This window comes from Opisthocomus hoazin, chromosome 4, assembly GCF_030867145.1.
Source record: "Opisthocomus hoazin isolate bOpiHoa1 chromosome 4, bOpiHoa1.hap1, whole genome shotgun sequence".
NCBI lineage: Eukaryota > Metazoa > Chordata > Aves > Opisthocomiformes > Opisthocomidae > Opisthocomus > Opisthocomus hoazin.
This window is the reverse complement of record NC_134417.1, coordinates 25,611,277-25,632,809: the sequence shown is the minus strand read 5'-3', so window position 1 is coordinate 25,632,809 and position 21,533 is coordinate 25,611,277. Positions and strand designations below refer to the sequence as shown.

Below are 21,533 nucleotides of genomic sequence, written 5' to 3'. Positions count from 1 at the left end.
GTTAAATTACAGTATTTTGAGCATGAATGCTCTTTGACTTTGTCAAATATTTTGCTTCTCAGTAAATCTTTTAGAAGGACAAGGAGGGAGCAAAGTATGCCCTTTGAAGATACTGTTGATAAAAACTGAAAATGAAAAGACCATTTAAAATAAAATACTTACATTGGAAACTGTAAACTCATAGTAAATGTAGGTTTTACTCTCAATTGTACCTGAAAGGTAAAGAAAGAAGTTACACTTGCAGTGCAGAAAGGAAAGGCATTAAAAGCAGGACTGCACCACTGCTAGAGATCAATAAATTGTTAATTATTATCATTACTGCATGAGCAACTCAAATATTTGCGAATTTTTCATTCAGGAACTGAAATTTCTCTTTTTCTTTTTTCCTCAGGCCAGTCTCTTAGGAGATCTAATTTTCCAAATTTTTCCCAAAATTCATTGAAAACAGTTTTTCTAAAATACACTAATTTTTTATTTTACTGTTACTCCTTTTAAATGTCTCTTAAATGTAGGTAAAAGTTAAACCCCCTAAAATAGCCTAAATAAGTGTTTTTCATGCAAAAATGACAATAATATTAGTAATCTACGCCATGGAATCATAAGAGAGGAAGTAGCAGGCCACTGGGAAGAAGAAATAGAAAAGCTGAGTCAGTCTGACATTTTTTTCCATGCATGAAAAGAAACATACTGTCATTGCAAGCAAATTGTAAACAGCTTCCCCAAAAAGTCTGCAGCCTGTAAGTTTTGGGTAGGATATAACATCGTAAGATATTTTATTGTTTTGTTTCTCAACAGAAGTGAGGACAGTAATAGTTATTTTAGGCCTTGACAAAAGAGTACATACAACTGTCATATCAGCAGTCACCCAAGGCCTTCGATATTTATGGCAGCAATAATCAGCCAAATCACAGCTCTATTTCTTTGAAGTGTTCCAAACATCCATAAAATTTAAAAAAAGTAGAGGCTTGGAAGTTTTTCTGGGAGGTATGATTGGTATAGTTAAAATAACAAAAGGGAGTTATATAGGTCAAATGTATAATGTAGAGGACAAAGTAGCTATGCAATTAGGAAAAGGGTGATGCAGTTTTGAACCCCAAGAGTTGCTTGCTTTCACGGAAGTTTAGTCAGAGCCCTGGGCCCTGCACAAGTGAAAAAAATCAAATGTGACTAAGGAAAATGTAGCTTTTAGTGACTGAAGGGTAAACCAGAGAAACTGGACCACTTCAGTACCTACAAGAAGGTGGTTAGGTGTATCAGAAGACAGATGTAAGAATGCACCAATTCAGATACCACCAGTGGATGGACAGTGGTGAGGTTAATTCACATGAGATAATCTCTGTCACCTCCTGAACATCTAAAGATCTGTCCAGAAAACACACATGCATATCTAGACATTTTGTGTATAAAACACCTCCATGAATCACTAACTGAAGGATCTCTAGACAATTTTCAGGATTGTAAAGTGAACATGCATGCGATATTCTAGTGTTATTTGTTTTTACCTCAATGATAATAATACTCCAACTTCATTATCATTGTGCTTTCTTACTGTTGCAGTTTTTCCTATTTTTTAAACTCCATTTTATTCCAAAGTAGCTAAAGAAAGCTCTGACATTTTTGCCACTGACAGCAGTCTATGGATACAATAGGATTTGAATTACAGATGATCGAGTCCACTTGAAATTCAATAGCATTAACTGGTATAAGTCATAAACCAAAGTCCTCTAGCTATGAATGTTATGGTTCCTTGCAAATAAAACAATAAAATCTGTCAAATGCAAGTCCCTAAATCATCTAAATACAAGCTTGAGTATTTTGTAAAAGTTCTTCAAAAAATCATTTCAAAGTAACCCTTTGAACTGCTTGATGACTTTTCTAAAAAGTATGTAATAAAGGACAAAGGCTGCAAAAGCATCCTAATGGATTCAGAGTACCCCAAATCCTCTTAGTTTAATGAAAACAGGGTGTCTAAGTAAATCCTCAGAAATCCCACAGAAAATCCCACAGTTTGAGAAAACTTATTTTTCAAAATTTCCTTCATCTCAAGATTAATATGAAGAAAATATCTAATTTTTGCAAAGTTCTTCCATTGCTCTAGAATGAACTTTGCATTCTTTAGAAATGCATATATTCCAAAAGTGGTTTTAACATTAAATTAGGGGTTTATGTTTTTTTTTTTTAATATACTTGTGTTGAATTAAGTTGCAACCTCAATCTTACCCTAAGCAAAAAGGGTACGTGTGTTGTAAGTTGACAGATCAATGCCAGTTCACCACAAGAGGTGTGGTTGACAGGCCTTGGCATAACCATGGTGACCATCGCAGGGGGAAACAAGTTCTCCGGCAGCACTACTAAAGGCGAGGTTGGCAACATGACAAATGCAGCCCGCACACACTTACTCGCGTGTCTGTGCACCAGTATGCTGCGGAAACCAGATGGCATAAAAAACGTTGGCTCCAATACCATACTTTGAGTTAACAAAATTTCTACTGTTTTCACAAGCAATTTACATAATTCCAGAGAGTTAATAACAGTGCTAGTTTTTCATTTTCTACCAATTCTTAGTGTCAAACACTAATTATGTGCATTCTTGCACCCGTTGAAACAAATTTGGGCATATACCAGAATATATATCAATCTTGACGACAGGGCTTAACAGTCAGCACACGAATGTCCCAAGCCTTTACATACTTAAGGCTATAGGAAACCTAAACAGGAAAAAAATAGATCAATAATAGTTACATTTTCCACTTAATAGTGGTGAAAAACTATTAGCATACAAGCAAACACTAATAGCGTGTTACGACAATGTCTTCTTCTTGCTCCATGAAATCAGTAGGAAGACTGAAACGTTTTAGGTATTAATACCTTGTTAATCAGACTTCTTTCAGTGCTGATAACTGCTCACCTGTAGATTCTCCATCATCCCAGAACAAGTCTCCAGAAGCTGCACTGTTGTCATCCAGGGCAATTATAAGTCCCATTGGATTCTTACGGCTGCAGAAAGAGAGCCTTTATGTCTTACATGTAGATCAAATATCCAAACAGTCTTAATACACCCTTCATGTTCATGCTAAGAATGGGACACTCAGCAGGGTTGCAATACTTTGAAAACTGCCTTAGGCGAGTCCTTGGTTGCCTTTCATTTTCATGTAAAGAGATTAAAATACAAGGCAAGTTTACAAAATGCCATGCAAATAAACCTGTAATTAATCACGGAAAGGAGGTATGGCTCACAGTTATTCCCATATTTCAAGGTGAAAATACTAGATGTGATGCACTGCTACTGATTTGAAAGTCCTCAGCCCAGTCTTGAAAAAAACCCCCAAACCCAACCAAAAGAATTTCATTTGGAAGCATACCTTGCAACTGTTGTGTTAGCTGGATTTTGAGTTGGGTAAATATAGCCTCCTCTCAAATGAAGTCCCATTTTGTCTTCTGGAAGGTACAGGTCTGTCCATTCTTTTCTCACTGAGATTTTTGCCCCCTTATTGACAGGAACGGAGAAGAGAACAGGTACATTGCATTATTCACTGCTGCGATTTAAGTCCTGAGTCTTGTCTTCATGCTTCCTTTTAGAAATGGCTGAAGTTTCGGAAATATCTATGTGCCAGTGGGCACGTAAGCATAGAACAACTGCGTATCAATAGGATCTAATGTTATAAGTCAACACGTTGAGCTAATTGGTCAATGCAGAGAGCAAGTCCTGTTGGGACTGATGCAAACAGTGTCCTTGCGCACCTATCAAAAGAATCATCACAGCAGCAGGAAGCTTATTCACAGAAATAAGATGAGTAAACAATAACTGCCGACTCTTGAGTATTATAATTAGAATTGTTCTACCTTATTTTATGTCAAACATGGTCATTGCTAAAGTTTCCACTCAATCTCTCTTCCCATTCCCTGCTCTATGTTCCACACCTCTGTGCCTATTTCTTCAGGTGTTGATTCATGCACTTACCCCACCACCCTTCATGCTTTGTCTCACCATTTCCTTCCTGTGGGCTTTACTTTCGGTCACTGTCACCAAAGCAGAGCTGACAATCTTATTTTGTCACATAGCCATTTAGAAAATCTCCCCAGAGTATCCTCTGCTCTTACTTACTGTATCGTACTCATACCATATTGCATCAGGAATGTACGCTTGAATTGTATCCATACCCTGAAAGGTGAACAAAGAAACAGCTTTCACATTTGAAGGCAACTCAATCTATTAAACCAAATTTTCCAATGAAACTAAGATTCACATTGAGAGAATCATTGATACTTCTCCTCTTCGCTGTTTGCTTTAATAGTTTTTATGATGATGTCCAGAAATGAAGACAGCAATCTAAGAACAATTTCTGCAAAGCTACTGGGAGACAACTGAATCACTGCTCTACAATGCGGCAGCTGATTGTATGCAACCCAAAGTCACAGTGCTTCAAATCCAGTGATCATATCCACAACTATCTCTAGGTCTTCTTTATTTTCTTGTTTTTCTGGGCTGGTGTGTTTCAGATTCTGGCTTTCATTTTATGTATTTATCAAATGTTTTGTGTTTCTGCATGGCATTTATGTTACTGGCATTAACAATTGTTATTTATAAGATTCTGCCTCAGACAAAGCCACGATCTATTTGTTTCCTTGTTGCATCTCAGACAAGCTGAAATATAGTAAGAAGCTGATTCTGAATGAAATGCAGAGCTGATACAAAGATGAGGTGAATCGGAATATCAGACCAGATGACTTGGAATCCCTGGAGGACTGGAACACAGGAGTGGGATTTAATAGCACAAAGTGCAAGAGTTTCCATTACAGCAGTGATAAAAATATGCTGTGGGCTTTCTCACCGGCAGCAATAGATGAAGGAGGAAAAAAAAAAGCAGCAAAACCTGGGCTTCTTAGGAGTCCATCAAAAAGTGATGTGATGTACCCATGAAAAAAGAAATATAATCTAAGGATCTAGGAGAAAACATGTTTGCACTGGAGACAGAGCGGTGTTCATGCTAATGAACAAGGCCCTCTGCATTTATTTTGCCAACAGAGTTTACAGATCTGATCAAGACAGAAGAGTTCAGAGTAGAACAGGAGCAGAGCAAATTTCCTGGGATCCTCAGGGAAATGGCAGAGCCTACTTTTGTGGCTCAGCTTGTTCAGCATAAAAGAGGAGGAGTGTGATTTCAGCAGGAAATACAGATATAGTAGAGGAGCTATAACCTTGAAGCTGAAGAACAGAATTGTCACAAGACTGAACAACAAAGGCTCAGCACTGGAAGGTGGTTTCTAGTCAGAGCAATAAGGGAGTGACAGGAATAGTGTAACTCAGGGATGTTGTCCTGCAATCCCCTGTCAGAGGAAAGAGCTGGAACTGGCGACTCAACATGTCCATCTGCCCCACAAAGTGGTTATGTGATAAATACCAAAAGAGTCAAACCTACCGGGTCAAGTACAGGGGAAATGAGCAGCCCAGGACCCCACAGGAACTGCATATCAATGGTCCACGTCACTTCGTCAGAGTAGAACCTGGGCAAGTGGGAAGGATATAGCAGTAACTTTTTTTTATGAACTATACCATCAGCAGCAATCATAATATTTCAGGGTACTGATTGTCTAGAATCATGATGGAAGACTGTCATATCAAAATTGCCTTTTTTTTAAAAAAAAAGCTTAGGCAATCTGGAGATGAGAAGGTAAGGTCTTGCTAGTTCAGTTAGCATTCTCTACACACGTGTGAAAGTGTAGATGTGCCTGTGTTCTTGACACACCTTATTCAAGAGTTTCCAGGAAAGGAAACCTACATTCTAATATATATATAAATATATACATATATGGTATTTGATTAGCTGACAATAACATCTCATAGCAACTCATAAGAGTGACTGATAATAATATATGCGTATATGCAGACATTACAGATGGTTTCTGATTACTCTTCTGAATGCTCTGAATTGGTATTTCATAAATTGAGAATTTGTCTATATATATTCCAATGTGCATTTTCATAGACTATATTTGTTTAGATAGTCCCTAACAACATTTAATGTCTTTGACTTTTTTATTCCTCATAAAACTCTCACAAAGGCTGATGAGTAAACTTACTCATGCAAAACTGGGCGTACAACTGTGTCTCCTCGAGTATGGGCTTTATAAAAGAGTGTATACAGGTAGGGTAACAAAGTGTAGCGAATGTTCAAGTAATACTTGGAGGTTTTCACCAAGACTGAATCAGGTCCAAACACAGCTGGATCCTGAGGCTGAAAACAAATATCAGATAATTATTATTTTTATCATGCAGAAAACACTCTGCCAAACATGTGAAAAGTGGCTGCTGTTTCAGAGAGGCTGAATTTCGATGGTGCTCATCTGCTCGGTGCTTGCCTTATGGGTGGTGAGACATGAGGTCCTGCTCCTCTGGGCTCCTTGTATTTTGCACTGCACATCACTGCTTGCCCATCTACAAGGAGGGCACATCACGGTTAGCCCGGGTTTCACCCTGGCATGTAGTCAGGTGTGTGCTAAAGGGCTGCCAAGAGTCATAAAATCATAGAATGCTTTGGGTTGGAAGTGACCTTTAGAGGTCATCTAGTCCAACCCCCCTGCAGTGAGCAGGGACATCTACAACTAGACCAGGTTGCTCAGAGCCCTGTCCAACCTGACCTTGAATGTTTCCAGGGATGGGGCCTCCACTACTTCTCTGGGCAATCTGTTCGAGTGTTTCACCACCCTCATGGTAAAAAATTTCTTCGTTATATCTAGTCTAAATCTACCCTCCCTTAGTTTAAAGCCATTACTCCTTGTACTGTTGCAACAAGCCCTGCTGAAAATATTTTCCCCATCTTTCCTATAGGCCCCTTCAGGTACTGGCAGGCTGCCGTAAGGTTGCCCCGGAGCCTTCTCTTCTCTGGGCTGAACAGCCCCAACACTCTTAGCCTTTCCTCATAGAAGAGGTGCTCCAGCCCTCGGATCACATTTGTGGCGCTCCTCTGGACCCTCTCTAACAGCTCCATGCCATTCTTGTGCCGGGGGCTCCAGAGCTGGACGCAGGACTCCCGGTGGGGTCTCACCAGAGCGGAGCAGAAGGGCAGAATCTTCGACCTCAACCTGCTGGCCACACTTGATGTAGTCCAGGATACAGCTGGCCTTCTGGGCTGCGAGCGCACATTGGTGGCTCATGTCAAGCTTTTAATCCACCAGTACCCCCAAGTCCTTCTTGGCAGGGCTGCTCTCAGACCCTTCATCCCCCAGCCTGTATTGATAGCGGGGGTTGCCCTGACCCCGGACCTTGCACTTTGCCTTGTTGAACCTCATGAGGTTCACACAGGCCCACTTCCCAAGCTTGTCCAGGTCCCTCTGGATGGCATCCTGTCCTTTTGGTGTGTTAATTGCACCACTCTGCTTGGTGTCATCTGCAAACTTGCTGAAAGTGTACTTGATCTCGCTAAGTCCTTGATGAAAATGTTAAACAGCACCAGTCCCAGTATGGACCCCTGACGGACACCACTTATTACCGGCATCCATTTGGACATTGAGCCGTTGACCACTGCCCTCTGGCTGTGACCTTCCAACCAATTCCTCAGCCACTGAACAGTCCACCCATCAAATCTGTGTTTCTCCAATTTAGAGAGAAGGATGTTATGAGGGACTGTGTCGAAGGCTTTACAGAAGTCTAGATAGATCACATCCATAGCTTTTCCCTTGTCCACTGATCTAGTCATGCCATCATAGAAAGCCACTAGGTTGGTCAGGCAGGACTTGCCCTTGGTGAAGCCATGCTAGCTGTCTTGAATCACCTCCCTGTCCTCTATGTGCCTTAGCATAGCTTCTGGGAGGATCTGTTCCACGATCTTCCCAAGCACAGAGGTGAGGCTGACAGGTCAGTAGTTCCTAGGGACCTCTTTCCTACCCTTTTTAAAAATGGGCACTTTTCATTTCCTCCAGTCACCAGGGACTTCGCCTGAAAGTTTGATGGGTCACATGGCAGTGGGTGCTTGCCCTTGGTGGTAAGCACAACCAATAGTGATCAAACTGTTGCCAAGTAAGTGTAGTTTCAAGTATATGCAATTAATCTTTATGAAGCCAAACCTCTCGGATCTAAAATTTTATAAAGTGAGCTTAAGGTTCTGCTGTTTTCAAACTGGTCATCTACACAATTGTCAGTGATAGTAATGATTACTAGTGACACTATAAAAGGGAATGTAGCAGTGTAACGCAAAGCATTTTGTAAGAGAAAGCACAACTTACTATGAATCCTTCACTATTGTGATTCCTGGAAAATGGGTAAAATGCTCCTACTTGCATCCATCGTCTGCAAAGTTCTTCTGTGGTGTCGTCAAAGAAGCCACAAATATCTGCTCCAATCTTCAAATAAAAACAAGATGTGTTGGATGTACATTGAGCCGCTTATCTCTATACAAAAATTCTAGTTTTCAGAGAAGCATTAATTCAACCTTAACCGCTAGAAAGAGTGCTGAGCCATTCAACATATTTGTACCTTTCTTATTTCAAACTCAACTATGGTCTACAGAAGTTTAAACTGATTACTAGCTAACACTGCCCATCATTCTATTTCTTCCAAATTTTTACCTTTCTGTTTGGTAGTAATAAGCATACATTAGGAAAAAAGCTCAAGAGTCATAAAAATTTAAATCATGGAAAGGAATTTGGCTATTTCCCTTGTAAATGGATGTCTCTATTTAATTTGAAATTATAAGAAAAAGAGTGAATTGTTTCACATCAATCACTAGCATTTAAAAATTACTAGAAGTCACAGGTAGCTTGGGATATATATGTTTGTTACCTACATTTATCTCACCATACACACACAGCCACAGTAATCAAAATAAGTGGCCTAAACCAAAAACCGGTAATTGGAAAAAAATGTTAAAATGAGAATCCTAAAGGGGATTAATTTGGAGCTGAAAAAGTTAAGATGGCTATCTAGATAGCATTTGATTAGATAACCTGTTATGACAGAGTCAGAGTTACTGTTTACCCATATGTTTTGAAAAGTTGTCACGAATTAATGTCATACATAAGGAATTCCAAAGAGGTTAAATTCCAGCATTCCAGGTATTGCCCATTTTAAGTGATCCCATGTTGCTGCATTATCTCCTAGCCAGTGTCCTGTGTGCTTTCCTGATCCAGCGAAAGTAGACCTCGAAATAAGGAAGCTTCGTTTTCCAGGATACAGTGCTTCAATGACTCTTTAAAGGAAACGAGACTGGAATTACGCAAAGGAAAAAAGATGACTCAGACACCAACAGTTTTATGTAAGGCAGATTTATACTGACTGATTTACAACAATTATTCATCCCACAGATGTGGACTCCTTTATAGTTAACCAAGTGTCTTTTAGTGAAATTCAAGACATTAATTTTAATAAATATTTCTGTACAGCTTTGACAAGCAGTGTGTGGCTTTACTACCAACTTTAGTTTGTAGATTTTGCCTTAGCTACATTGTCTTAAACATAACATAGTATTTTCCAGGAACTCGGTTCCTTTAGAAGTCGAATCTCTTGCTGTTTTGGAAAATGTAGGCCACATACTGTTCTAAAACCTTTTTGTAAAGAGTTTAGGATGCATTCCTTACTTCTGTGTTGATATGGCCATGGAATATCCATAAAGACTGTGGACATCATAATGTTTCCCCCACTTCTGCACTGCATCCATACAAAGTGTCTTGGAAAACATGACCTTATCAAGAATACCTTCAACAAAGGAACACAAATATCACTTTCAAAGCACATTTTGATTCTGACCACTTCCTATCTTTTCTTTAATGCACATCATGACATCTAAGCCCTTTTATCTTTAGTGTTTGCTCTAAGGACAGTATTACCACTACAAAACCAAAATGCTATTCTTGGCTCCTGGTTTGGTTCATCTTTCTCTGTGACATTTTCTACTCTAGAGCTTTGCACCCATGCAAGGAATAATTGAGAACTATGTTCTAAATTTCTGAATCATTATCTGACAACATGTTGGTAACTGTTACTTAAGCCTACTACATAATACAAACTATGAAGTCTATTTTAGTTCTGCATACATCTCAAAAACCACGAACAGTGAAAGAAAATCATTATGTTATCAGAAATAATTAATGCAACAACAATATTCACTAATCATCTGAAAAGGGAAAAATGCCAGTTATATAAGCCATGCCTTCAACGAGGGCCAAAATAGACCAGTATTTTCTGTCAATAGTAAGAACTACACCAAAATCACTTTGTGTCCTTGTAGCCAATTGCCCAGTAATTCATAAACTTTTTAATATTTTGCTTTCTGGTTAAACTAGGTGGACTTACTGGGAGTGAAAGGAGGATAGTTTAAGTCATTCTGCGCACAACCATTTGTCGAGCCTGGAATGAAGTTGGATATTTCATTCATATCCTGAAAAGATAAGATGCAGAAAGTAATTAAGTTTTCTCAAGTACATTTTCATAACAAAGTCTTATGTTCTATTCTTTTCTGCTTTAAGGAATAGTTACTTAGAACTAGTACCATACAATTAGTCAAGAATGATATAACTCAGATACTGACCTGGTCTGTTCCTGTATTAATACAGGTCTCAGTGTTGGACAGACCTCTATATGCAGGTGAGCCTCAAGTCACAAGCGCTGCACCTTATCCCTCCACAGAAAGAAACTGCAAGAGGTACTCATGTATACATTGTCCCTACCTATGAGCTGCTCTATTTCTAGAAGGAAATGTCTTTGGTATGGAGTGTGTATTTGGAAAGAAATGCAGAACCAGCAAATGTACATTGTGACTTTCTGTCAAAATACACAAGGTGACTAGATATTCTTAAACATCTCCTTTGTAATACTTTCCAAGCCATTATATGTTCAAACTTTGCTGTCCCCTTCCATGAATATTTTATTTATCAGTGCTGTAAGCGCATTTCTATGTACATGCTGCAGGAAGAGCATGCATGGGAGAAGAGAACAAATTCATCATGGAGGGACTGTAGTCTAGTGACCAATTTGCTTCACTCAAATTGTTTGCTCTCTGTAAGAGAGTTATGCAGTCTTGCACTTTGTAGCTTGACTTGATGGAACCACAGAGTCAGCAAAAATAAGTGAGAAACACTCATGCTATCACATAGCAGCTGAAGGACTGTATTTTGCGATACAGGTTAATATAAAATTGTTACAGTTTTTTAAAATGCATGGCAAAATGTTCAGGAGATTCTTGTTTTCTTTCAAAATACATATTCATTATTAAGTAAAAGAAAGTAGGAAAAACACAAAAATAATAAAGGGAAGAAGGCACTGAGACAGGGATTAAGTACAGATTTCCTTCAGGCACTCACATTTAGAAGTTTTATTATAGGCTATTCCTTTAAAAAACTAATCTTGTCAGTCAAAATGGTTCTTAATCTCATCTGATTTCCATTAACTGTACTTAAAATCCACTGTGCCAGACTGTGTTTTCATCCTTTTGTGGAAGAACCTGTCTACAGAGCCTGATTTTTCCAAATCCTTATCTGGAATAGTGATTGCAGATTCAGTAACTGGAAAGTCCATGAGCTACTTGGAGCATAGATACATAGATTATATGCATTATACCCTGTATTCAGGACCTGTTTAGGACACATTCACTGAGCAGGTGTGCTGGTCTCCAAATACTGTCATTCAGAGTACAGGAGTGTGCTGGCATTGGCCTTTAGCAATGGTTCATTATCTGAAGAGTTTTAAAGTGTCACTGGACATCCAAAAATCAGCACACTGATCCTCTAAATGCAATGGTTAATGATTCAAATCAAAATTTAAAATTCAGATTTGAATTGCATATTCAACACTAGAAGACATACACATCCTGCACTGATTTCAGGTTAGTGATAATAAACATTCATTTTAAACTCAATGCAAATTGAATTTTATAAACATCTATCCTTGCCTAATTAAAAAAAATAAAAAGAATTGAAAATTCTGCTTTACTTACAATCCAGATCCCATCATACGGCACTACATCATAAAACAGTTTGCATTCTTCCACCCACCAGCTAGTGCACTCTGTGCTGGTGAAGTCTGGGAACACAGTTTCCCCTGGCCACACCTGCAATGTTAAAAGTGAAATAATTAATTAAAGTTATAATGATATTAAAAAGAGTTCATAGAATCATAGAACAGCCCAAGTTGGAAGGGACCTTGAAAGATCGTCTGGTCCCACTTTTCATGGGAAAGGGAACCCAGATGAGATCATCTAGCACCTTGTCCACTCCCATCTTGAAAACCTCCAATGATGGGGACTCTTCCATGCCTCTGTGGAGGTTGTTCCAGTGTTTGATTGTTCTCACTCTAAAAAATTTCTGGTGAAACTTATACCCTTTGCCCCTTGTCTTCTCCAAGTGGCTTCTGGTGAAGAGAGAGCCTGCCTCCTCTTTGTAGCTGCCCTTTAAGTATGGGAACCCTATCATGAAGTCCCCCTGAGCCTTCTCTTCTCTGGGGAGAAAGGCCTAACTCCTTCAGTCTTTCCTAATAGAGCAGTTTCTCCAGCCCTTTAATCATCTTCGTGGCATGCCTTTGGGTCCTTTCCAATCTGTCTGCATCTTTTTTGAATTGTGGGGACCAGAACGGGACACAGTACTCCAGATGCAGCCTGGCAGGCACTGAGTAGAGTGAGACGATTACATCTCTATCTCTGCTAGTAATATCCCTATGGATGAATCCCAGGATCCAGTTTGGCTTTGTTGCTGCACTAGCAAACTGCTGACTTGTGTTCAGCCTTTTCTCCATCAGAACCCCCATAGTTAGCCATCGAGGGTGGTACAAACATAGTGCTCTGAGGAAGACTTTTGAATGAAAACCTGCTAGAGTGACAATAGCTTGCATGCAGAAGGGTGGCAAAAAGAGTATGAGTTTCTTAACTTTGGAGTTTTCAATTGTGTTTCTTTTAAGGAACAAAACACAACAGAAAAATTTCTCAGTAGAAGATAAAATTATAAATTAAGAGGATAATGTGGGAGCTGGCTCTTCAGCCACTACTGAAAACAAACAGGAGCTGGTTGATTAATTGTCCTTTGAGCCTTCATGCTACATTAGTTTCCCTTTTTGTTTAGTGTAAAAAATTGCAAAAAAAAAAAATCAAGAAAAGTTGAGAAGTATCATATCCTAAATGAGACCTCATAAACGTAGTTCTCACTGGTAGGTAATTTCACTGAAAGAAGCAACTTAGAAAATGAGAGTTTAAAAGGACCCCCCGACCTAAATTAAATCATAACAGCGACAACAGACCAAGTTCAAATTTATAAAAAAATCATTACCTCCCCAATTAGTGCTGTTACTCCATCTGATTCATTAACCCAGACTTTTTTGTCCTGTCCCCTGACGTAACTTCCATATGGACTACCATCAGCTAGATTTTGTGTGCTAATAGCCGGATCCTAAAAAAATATTAGAAAACAAAAAATAAGAAGGAACTAAGACACACTCCATTGATTATTATAAAATACTAGTGTGTTAGGCAATAAATGTAATAATTACATAGAACAAGCAAATAATAGTAATAAAAATTTATAATGGTAGTATTTACAAGGGAAAAAGTAATAATTACATGCTTACCAATATGATAATGTATTTTTGTCCATAGTCATGCATATAAGCTGCAAAATTAGGGAGATCTTGAAAGTTTACTTTGTCATAAGTAAAATCTTTCTTTTCTTCCATATAGTCAATGTCAGTGATCTGAGTATCCTGAAAGAGAAGGGAGTTCAGCTGTGATATGAGATGTGATACGTAAAAACTTTGCGTATTAGTCCGACACAATTTCCTCTGACAATTCCCGTTTGTCCTATAGTGAATTTACTGTTGGGACTTTACTGCAGCCTGGCAGAAAGTATGCTGTCAGGACAACTTGCACATAATGTACATCTCTTCTCATACTTACAGCCCTAATTAATGGTACTGACACATCTTTTCTGCCTAAAAAGACCTGTATTTAGCATTAACAGAATTTTAATGAATGTATGTATTGGCATTCTTTCTAACAGCCCCTGGATGTGTCGCTATTTCATTGCAGTTGCCTGACTTCAAGAGCTGTCCCCTTATATCTAAACATTTCTTCCTAAACTCTTAGCTTAACTTTAGGATATTTTTATTCTCTTTAAGCCATCAAGCTAATATAATCTGAAATCTAATTTTTAAAGTTAATTGTACTTTACCTTTGTCTGTGAATTAAGAATAATATATGGTTCCATAATTGTCCACAGGACAATTAAACAAAACATAATTAATGGATTAGACAACTTGAGAGATAAGTCGATATAGTTGGAAACTATAACTGGAGAATATTGCAATAAAGTGCACAAATATAACTTGCTGTAATTAAGCCCTACCATGACCCACATTCTGAAAATGGGTCTATCATTAAAATGCATAAAAATCTTTGACACCAGAAGCCTACATATTAGAAATTTACTAATTCAAACTGATGTGAAATTCATAGAATCATAGGTTGGAAAAGACCTCTAAGATCATCAAATCCAATCATCCGCCTAACAACACCATGCCTACTAAATTAAGCAGTTGTGGAACACCACGGTCAGGATCTCTAAGTCATTTCTCCTGTAGAGCTCTGCCTTCACGGGTTTGCTGCCCTCCTCAAATCCCATACTTACATAAGGGAGTCCAATCGCCCGGTTCCTCTCCACAACACTCTTCACCTCATCCAGAGACCCGTAATTCCAGCGGCTGAGCTGGAAGCCCAGGCTCCAGTAGGAGGGCAATGCTGGTAGTCCCACGAGCTGCAAGTTGAGAGCAAAACACCCACACATTGTAAGTGGACATTGAGTGTGTCACCTCGGTGCCGGTTTCCCCAGATCCTTACTCCTCAAAGCTATTTGAATAATATACACTAAGCTTAAGTTTGTGAAATGAGCAGCCCTCTTCCAAATCCAATATGTTTCTTTGATTATTTTTTTTTAAGAAATAATAAAAACATTGGGACAACATCTATTCTTTAAGGTGGCACTGAACCATAAACTGCTTTCAAGAAGTACGAATGTTATTAGGGATATCTTATGACCATAGAATCATGATATACCTGTAAGCACATTATCTACCCTATAATATTGCATGTGACCAGGAATTTGCCCTTATAACAAGAGTGAGCCACAGCAAGCAAGCATGAGTTCTTCCATGCAGACCATCTCTAGCTCCAGTGACCACTGTGTCAATCAGACAGGCCATACAGACCGATGAATTTAGCAGCTTCAGAATTCTTGGGGCTCGGGCTGTTGCACAGCCTCTGCTCCAGCATCTCCAGCAAAAGTAGTGCTTAAATTTCAGCTGCCCGTAATAGGCCAGCTAAAAACATCTACACCTCAGCTCAACCCCAGCTAGCTATTACTAATGACAGCAATCACATCAGGGACATACTGACAGTTATTCTTAGTTAAACATACACTGAGTCATATTTTAGGTTAGTAGCTAATATAGTGAAGACATATAAAGAGGTGCAAAAATAACCCCCACCGATAAATCCCAAGCACTTCTAATAATCTGTTCAATGCATAATCACTCTAGCTAAAGGTACCTGCAGGTACTCCTGGACTACTTGCTCTGGAGCGTTCCCCAAGAAGATATAGAAATCAAGGATCCCACCGATGGTTCTGTAGGTCACTGCTGGGGCAGGCTGCACCACAAACTCTGCCAGACAAGAGCACACAAAACCAATTCTGAATACCAGCTATTTCTAAAATAAATTTGTAATTTTCTAGTTGATGATTAGAAAATTTACTTAAGAAAATAATACAAACCACAAATACCTAAGGAACAAAAAAACATTAATTGAGCTTGCAGTGACGGGGAAATATATTCAGATGACTCTTTTAAATGTCCGTATTTCCATTTCTTTACATCCTATGTAGTAGAGAATTAGAAGAAATCCAACAGCTCAACCTTTTATCTTGAAATTTTCAGTACAACTTTCCATCCTCAAAAAATGTGAAAAGATCTGTAAAGCTCACTTTAAAAATAAGTATTGCTTACTCCAAATTTAAGCTCAGATTCCAGTGTCCTGCACATCTGCACAAAGCTGCACAAGCTTTGGATAGGTTTCTGAGTCTCAAGTTTCCAGCACAATCTTCATGTTAACTGTGTGCTACTTACTGCTTACATCGCATATGCTAAACACTACAGTTTTGATCCCAGCCCAACAGATCAATTAAAAAGATACATAACTGCAGTGCCCAGAGCTACAGAGAAAGCTTTCTTACCCATGGCATTGCTATTCATTAGGAAAACACCAAAGGAGGCTCCAGTGTTGTCTTCCAAACACAGGAAGAAAGTTTGAACTCCATATAAATTATTCATTGCCTGAAAGGATAAGAAGAAAAAAAAGTAAGCTGATTAAAATCTAATAACAGTATCTGTTCTGGAATATTTCAGAATATATCCCAGGTAGAACTTGAAATTTCTCCAAATATAGCAGACAACAAAAACAAAAACCCTAACACTTTCCTACAGTTCTGTTTTCTCTTTCCTGGCATTCTTCTCCTTTATGAGAACATTCTCCATTAAACCAAAGTTTCCCCAAATACAGAGATAACATAAGCAAGCAGATATGATAGATCTTCAGGTGAATCTGGTTATATTGCAGTACTATTTCTGGGTAATATACGTGCACATCAAGCGAGCAATAGAACTTGAAGGCTGTTTTCATCACCTTTCACCAGAGATCAGATTTTATATTTAATCTGTATTTCTATTAATTCTGCAAGGTTATAATTTTTTATGCCTAATGTATGGAAATAAGTGAGTGCCTTGCTTCTTTTTTATTTCCTTTGTAATGTTTTTTTTCTGTTATTGTCAGCAACAAAAACCCTAGAAATTTTAACAATTGTTGTAATAGTTGTGCTTCTTCCCCTGCAAAAGAAAAGTCAGAACAAATGAACGAGAAAGAGTACTTGATCAATTTGAAATCAATCGAACTGGATTCTGCTCACTGTTTAACTCAATGAGTCTACACTCAATAGAGCTGTTCAGGCAACAATTAGCTGCAAACCAGAGAAGACAGTGAGAAGGTATCTCAAGGTAAGCGGTACAAAATACAAATTATTAATTAATTAATTAATTACATATAGTGGTCTCTCCCCCCTGTTTCTGATCGTATATCTCCTATTTCAGCAAAACACTGAAGTGCTCTCTCAAAGTAAAACATATGGGTTGTTGCTTTATGAAACACACATAATAGTGTGTCTTACTATTATCGAAAAATGGGTGCCCTGGAAACTGTTTCGTAAAGAGACAGCCGTAAAGTCTATAGAAACTAATAACAGCTAATAGATATATTTTACCTTGTAAAGAGAAAGCTATTAATGAGAACTTCTCCGTCATTTGCCGAGCTACAAGGATGTTAACTGAAAAAGTATGTGTCATCTGTACTGAATGCTGCACGCAGCAATGCATTAGGACATATTGTTATTTATTTTCTTTATCAGTAGAAAGTGAAGATTCATATATATTAATGTTTATTAACTTGTTTTCAACTGCATGTCAACACAAAAATCAAAATATTTATAAAAAGCTATTCCCCAGGGAATTTCCATCAGTACCATGCAGCTTTTAGTAATAACACACAGTGCCTGACAAGTCTTTGGGGAAAACCTCAATGGATATTATTAATGTGGCTGCTGCATAATAGGCTTGGATGCCAGAAGTCATCTGCAAAGAATGAAGCAGAATAAAACCAGTCCTTACGTCAGAGGGGCCAATATCCCTGGTGAACATGGGCCAGGTTTTCCAGTTAACATCATGCCGGTACTTCTTATGCACGTGCTCTCCCACACCATAGATGTTGCTGCTAGGTAGTTTGATTGAGAGCTGTAAAAACTGGTCAGCATACTGCAGCGGTCCTATGGTAGTATCAAATCTGATGAAACAAGTGAAGGAAAAAAGTTAAGTATTTTACCAAGCATAGTTGCAATAATTGTTTGTACTCCTTTTACTTAGAGCTGGATAGAAGGTTCAGGTGTCCACCGAGAGACCTGAAGGAGAGGATGGCAGGACGGTGCAGGGCTGGAGCAGAGCGACCCTTGCACAGACGAGCAGATGAGCAGTGTCCATTGATCCTGTAGAAACCTCTCACACAAGCAGCCCATCTGTTTTCAGGGGTACAGCTGCACTCCCCTCTTCCACCAAAGCTCCCCACCCTGCATCTGTTGCGCTGACTCCTCAGTCCACTCTGTGGCCACTCACAGGAACGGGGCAGATGGAGAATTTCCGTGGGTGGACAGAAACACAAAAATAATCCACTCCACCAGGTTTTTCAAAACAATTGCAGTTTTTGCTTGCCGATGAAAACAAATAAGTCCCACTCTTGTGTTCTGCTAGGCTGGTCACTACAGGGAAAGGCAGATTATGGCTGTGTGCTAGCTCGCGAATAAACCAAGAGTAGATGAGTGCAGGTTAAAGTGATGGTGTAATACCTTAGCATGGTTCAAATCCCTTTTGATGGCTATCAATCACACCTCCTGTAGCAAATTCTGCATAAAACAACTGCTATACGTTTTAAGGAACATGAAGCTGGTGGTGTTGAAAATAGCTAGAGACTGCTGTAGACCTCTGTACAAAGAGAAAAAGCCAGATATCGATATTCCTCCTTTACGTCTATTAGCAAAACACACAGTAAAAGTCAATTTCATTAATTAAGTTTCTTCTGTTAATTTAACTTTGCACCTTTTCCAACTCCCTTTCCTTACAGACAAACAATTCCTCTTCCAAATAAAGATCGCAAGAGCTTTAAATACTTAAGCCAAACCTAGTTTCACTCTTTGTTTGTACAGGAAGGGCTTTGGAAATGGCGGTGAAATCTAAGCGGTGCTGAGACAAAGAGTCTCGTAGGCAGCCCGATCCCTGCTGCGAGGTGCACCAAGGAGCACCTGGCTGCAAAGCGATGGACTCGTCAATTCCCTCTCCTTCTTTTAGCTCTGCTGAGCTATTGCAGCTGTGATGGTGAACGCCAGAGTCCCTTGACCAGCAAAACTTCAGGCTCGAACTCCACCTGACATCTCCTAGGGTGCCAAAGAGGCTTCATCGGGAGTCTTGGGCATTCTCCCTCCTGATGGGTGGAGGGGACCATCCATAGGGATCTTTTCCTACAGCCAGAGATGTGCCCAGACCATCACCAAAATGTGATCATTTTCTGTCATGTGACAGGAGTGCTGGGATTTTGGTCCTGTTCTTCTTAGCGATACAATTAAATATCTCCCTAAGAAGCCAAGGGGACAGGAATGGTTGTACCACTTTGCATTTCCTAAGCCACACCAAATACCACTCCGGGTAAGGACCCCCCACAACTCATGGAATCAGTCAGAACATTGCTATTCATTCCTTTCAAACTTGGTCGTGTTCACTTTCATCTTTCAATCCTCTAAAACTTGAAACATTTCCAGCTGGAGAATGTATCAAAATTGACCCCTACCCAGAAGTAGCTGGAGTTTCCATCAGTCATCACTTTTTAAATGAAACAATCATAAATAGAACACAATTGTGAGTTAAACCAGATTTAAAGCAGAGCGCAATTGGAAGGCAGCTGATCCTCAGATTTGAAGGTTATCTTCAGCTTCATTAAACCAAGAGCTTGCAGGCATCTGCAGAAACACAGTCGTTTCCCGAAAGGAGAGAAAATTACTGACTTTGAGACAGTAAACTCTCTCAATGTATATTAACATCATACACAATTTCAAAGGAACATGTTTTTATCCACTCATTTAAAGTAGATTTAATTAGAAACTCTTTTTATAACTGTATTTGTGTGTGATATTTGTGACCTTTAACAGTCATGATATTCATATAGGGGAGAGCAATGAAACTTTCTCTTGACTTCACACAAACACAGACAAATTACTTTTAAAGGACTTTATCACTTCAGATGTATTAGTACACTGTAACTACATTTATCAGTAGGAGTGTATCATTATCACCAAAATCTTTAATGCCTGAAGAAGACCATAAACAAATAAATACTCAGTGCATTAGTGACTACAAACACTGCACAAACAAGCAACAAAAACAGGAGGGTTTGGACTTGCTACAGTTTTAATCTTCTCACTTACCGTTTCCTTTTTTTTTTTTGTTCTAAGTTAAGAATACTACACCTGAGAGAGGCTTCATAGGTCAAATCCTCACCTGATGTATTCCTGTCCAGTTTCAGTGATTCCAAGGACTATCTTGCCCATTTGCTCACAAACTGCACTGAAAGTGGCTTTTCTCTGAGGGGGAAGGGCTGCATTTCCAATGAAACTATGGCAATCTTTCAGGTTGTCTTGCTAATGATCATGGCAATAGGTCAGTCAGAACTCCATCTCTTTTGGGGGACTCAGGTACGACACATGAAGATTGAAGGTGGTAGGCTTTATAACTGTCTAGGTTATTCGGATTTTTGTCATGCACTGCAACAGTACATTAGTCCCCACTCTTCCAAAGAGGCCTTCCTTTTGTTTGGTTGTTGAAGAGTTGGGGGAAAGCACTCATCTTGTGTAAACAAATTTATCAAGGAATTCTCTCTGAGGGGCTGCTCTTACCCCATGCTAGCAACAGCTTTCTTTGAAATACTCAAACTCCGAGTCAAGCATCACTGTAATTTTTTTCTTTAGAGACAGAAAAGGCAACCACTTTTATCAAACTAAACAAAAGCCGAAAAGACAATCTTCCAGAGCACAGTTTCAACATGGTTCTGTAGGACTAGGTTTCTTATTCCCCCCTCCATATACCTGTTTAATCAGTCACGCACTACTGAATACCAAGTCCATCTTTTGTGCTCTCTATAATTGCAAATCAATCATTATAGAGGGTTCTAAGCAAGAAAACAATACTAATAAGAGCACATAAGTAATCGATAATTAATTAAATTTGAAGCATTGACAATCCAACTGGCCTAGCACTCTGACAGGTAATCATTCTTAGACTGATTTAATAAGCATGTTCATCCTGACACTTCCCCCTTCTAATGGGTCTTAAAGCCATGCCATTTGGTTTGTAGGTTTGTTTTATTTATATATGTGTAGGACCTAAATGGGATGAAAACATTCAACATACAAGTCTGTCAAATATTGTTTTACTTCCAGCTTTATATGACCAGCTTATCAGTGGCTTGCACCAGCTATTCTTGGGTATCATGGGTCTCAAGGGCAACCCGGTTTTGGTGAGTCAGGGCTTCAGCATGATTGCGATAAATAAGATAGAAGATGCAATGAGGAGTGTTCCCCATGCAATTTGAAGCATTGGCAAGGAGTCCTTCAGGTAATAAAGATTCCTCAAATTGATGGACCAAAGTAGCTGTAAAGATCTCCCTAGCACTGGGGGGAAGTGAACAGAGAGCCAGACCTAGAACCTTTCAGACAGAGCTTTGCATATCGCAGGATTTATTTCCAAAGGCCTCACAGGAGTCCTTGCAGAACACCCATCGGAAAAAAGAAGAGAATCAGATTACATGTGCAAGAGGGCACTTCACATGAGATATCTTGAACATACATTGCTTGCGTGGCAACAGGGCTTTCAGAGAAAACCTATGACATCTGTGTCATTCAGAAAAAACACCAACATTACT

General features: G+C 39.0%; 1 protein-coding gene across 1 annotated transcript in view; it reads right to left on the bottom strand.

The window, feature by feature from the left end:
* The window catches only part of SI (sucrase-isomaltase), a 52,968-nt gene that overhangs the window by 24,685 nt on the left and 6,750 nt on the right, over positions 1-21,533 (bottom strand). The window contains exons 6-22 of the mRNA XM_075417390.1: positions 17,684-17,855; positions 16,201-16,300; positions 15,519-15,631; positions 14,602-14,727; positions 13,547-13,678; positions 13,249-13,368; positions 11,928-12,041; positions 10,289-10,373; positions 9,574-9,691; positions 9,014-9,185; positions 8,224-8,340; positions 6,082-6,236; positions 5,421-5,505; positions 4,106-4,162; positions 3,363-3,487; positions 2,909-2,997; positions 163-212 (exon numbers count right to left, since the gene is read on the bottom strand). Of these exons, the coding sequence (XP_075273505.1) occupies positions 163-212; positions 2,909-2,997; positions 3,363-3,487; positions 4,106-4,162; positions 5,421-5,505; positions 6,082-6,236; positions 8,224-8,340; positions 9,014-9,185; positions 9,574-9,691; positions 10,289-10,373; positions 11,928-12,041; positions 13,249-13,368; positions 13,547-13,678; positions 14,602-14,727; positions 15,519-15,631; positions 16,201-16,300; positions 17,684-17,855 (1,930 nt within the window). The remainder of the gene's footprint in view (positions 1-162; positions 213-2,908; positions 2,998-3,362; positions 3,488-4,105; positions 4,163-5,420; positions 5,506-6,081; positions 6,237-8,223; positions 8,341-9,013; positions 9,186-9,573; positions 9,692-10,288; positions 10,374-11,927; positions 12,042-13,248; positions 13,369-13,546; positions 13,679-14,601; positions 14,728-15,518; positions 15,632-16,200; positions 16,301-17,683; positions 17,856-21,533) is intronic.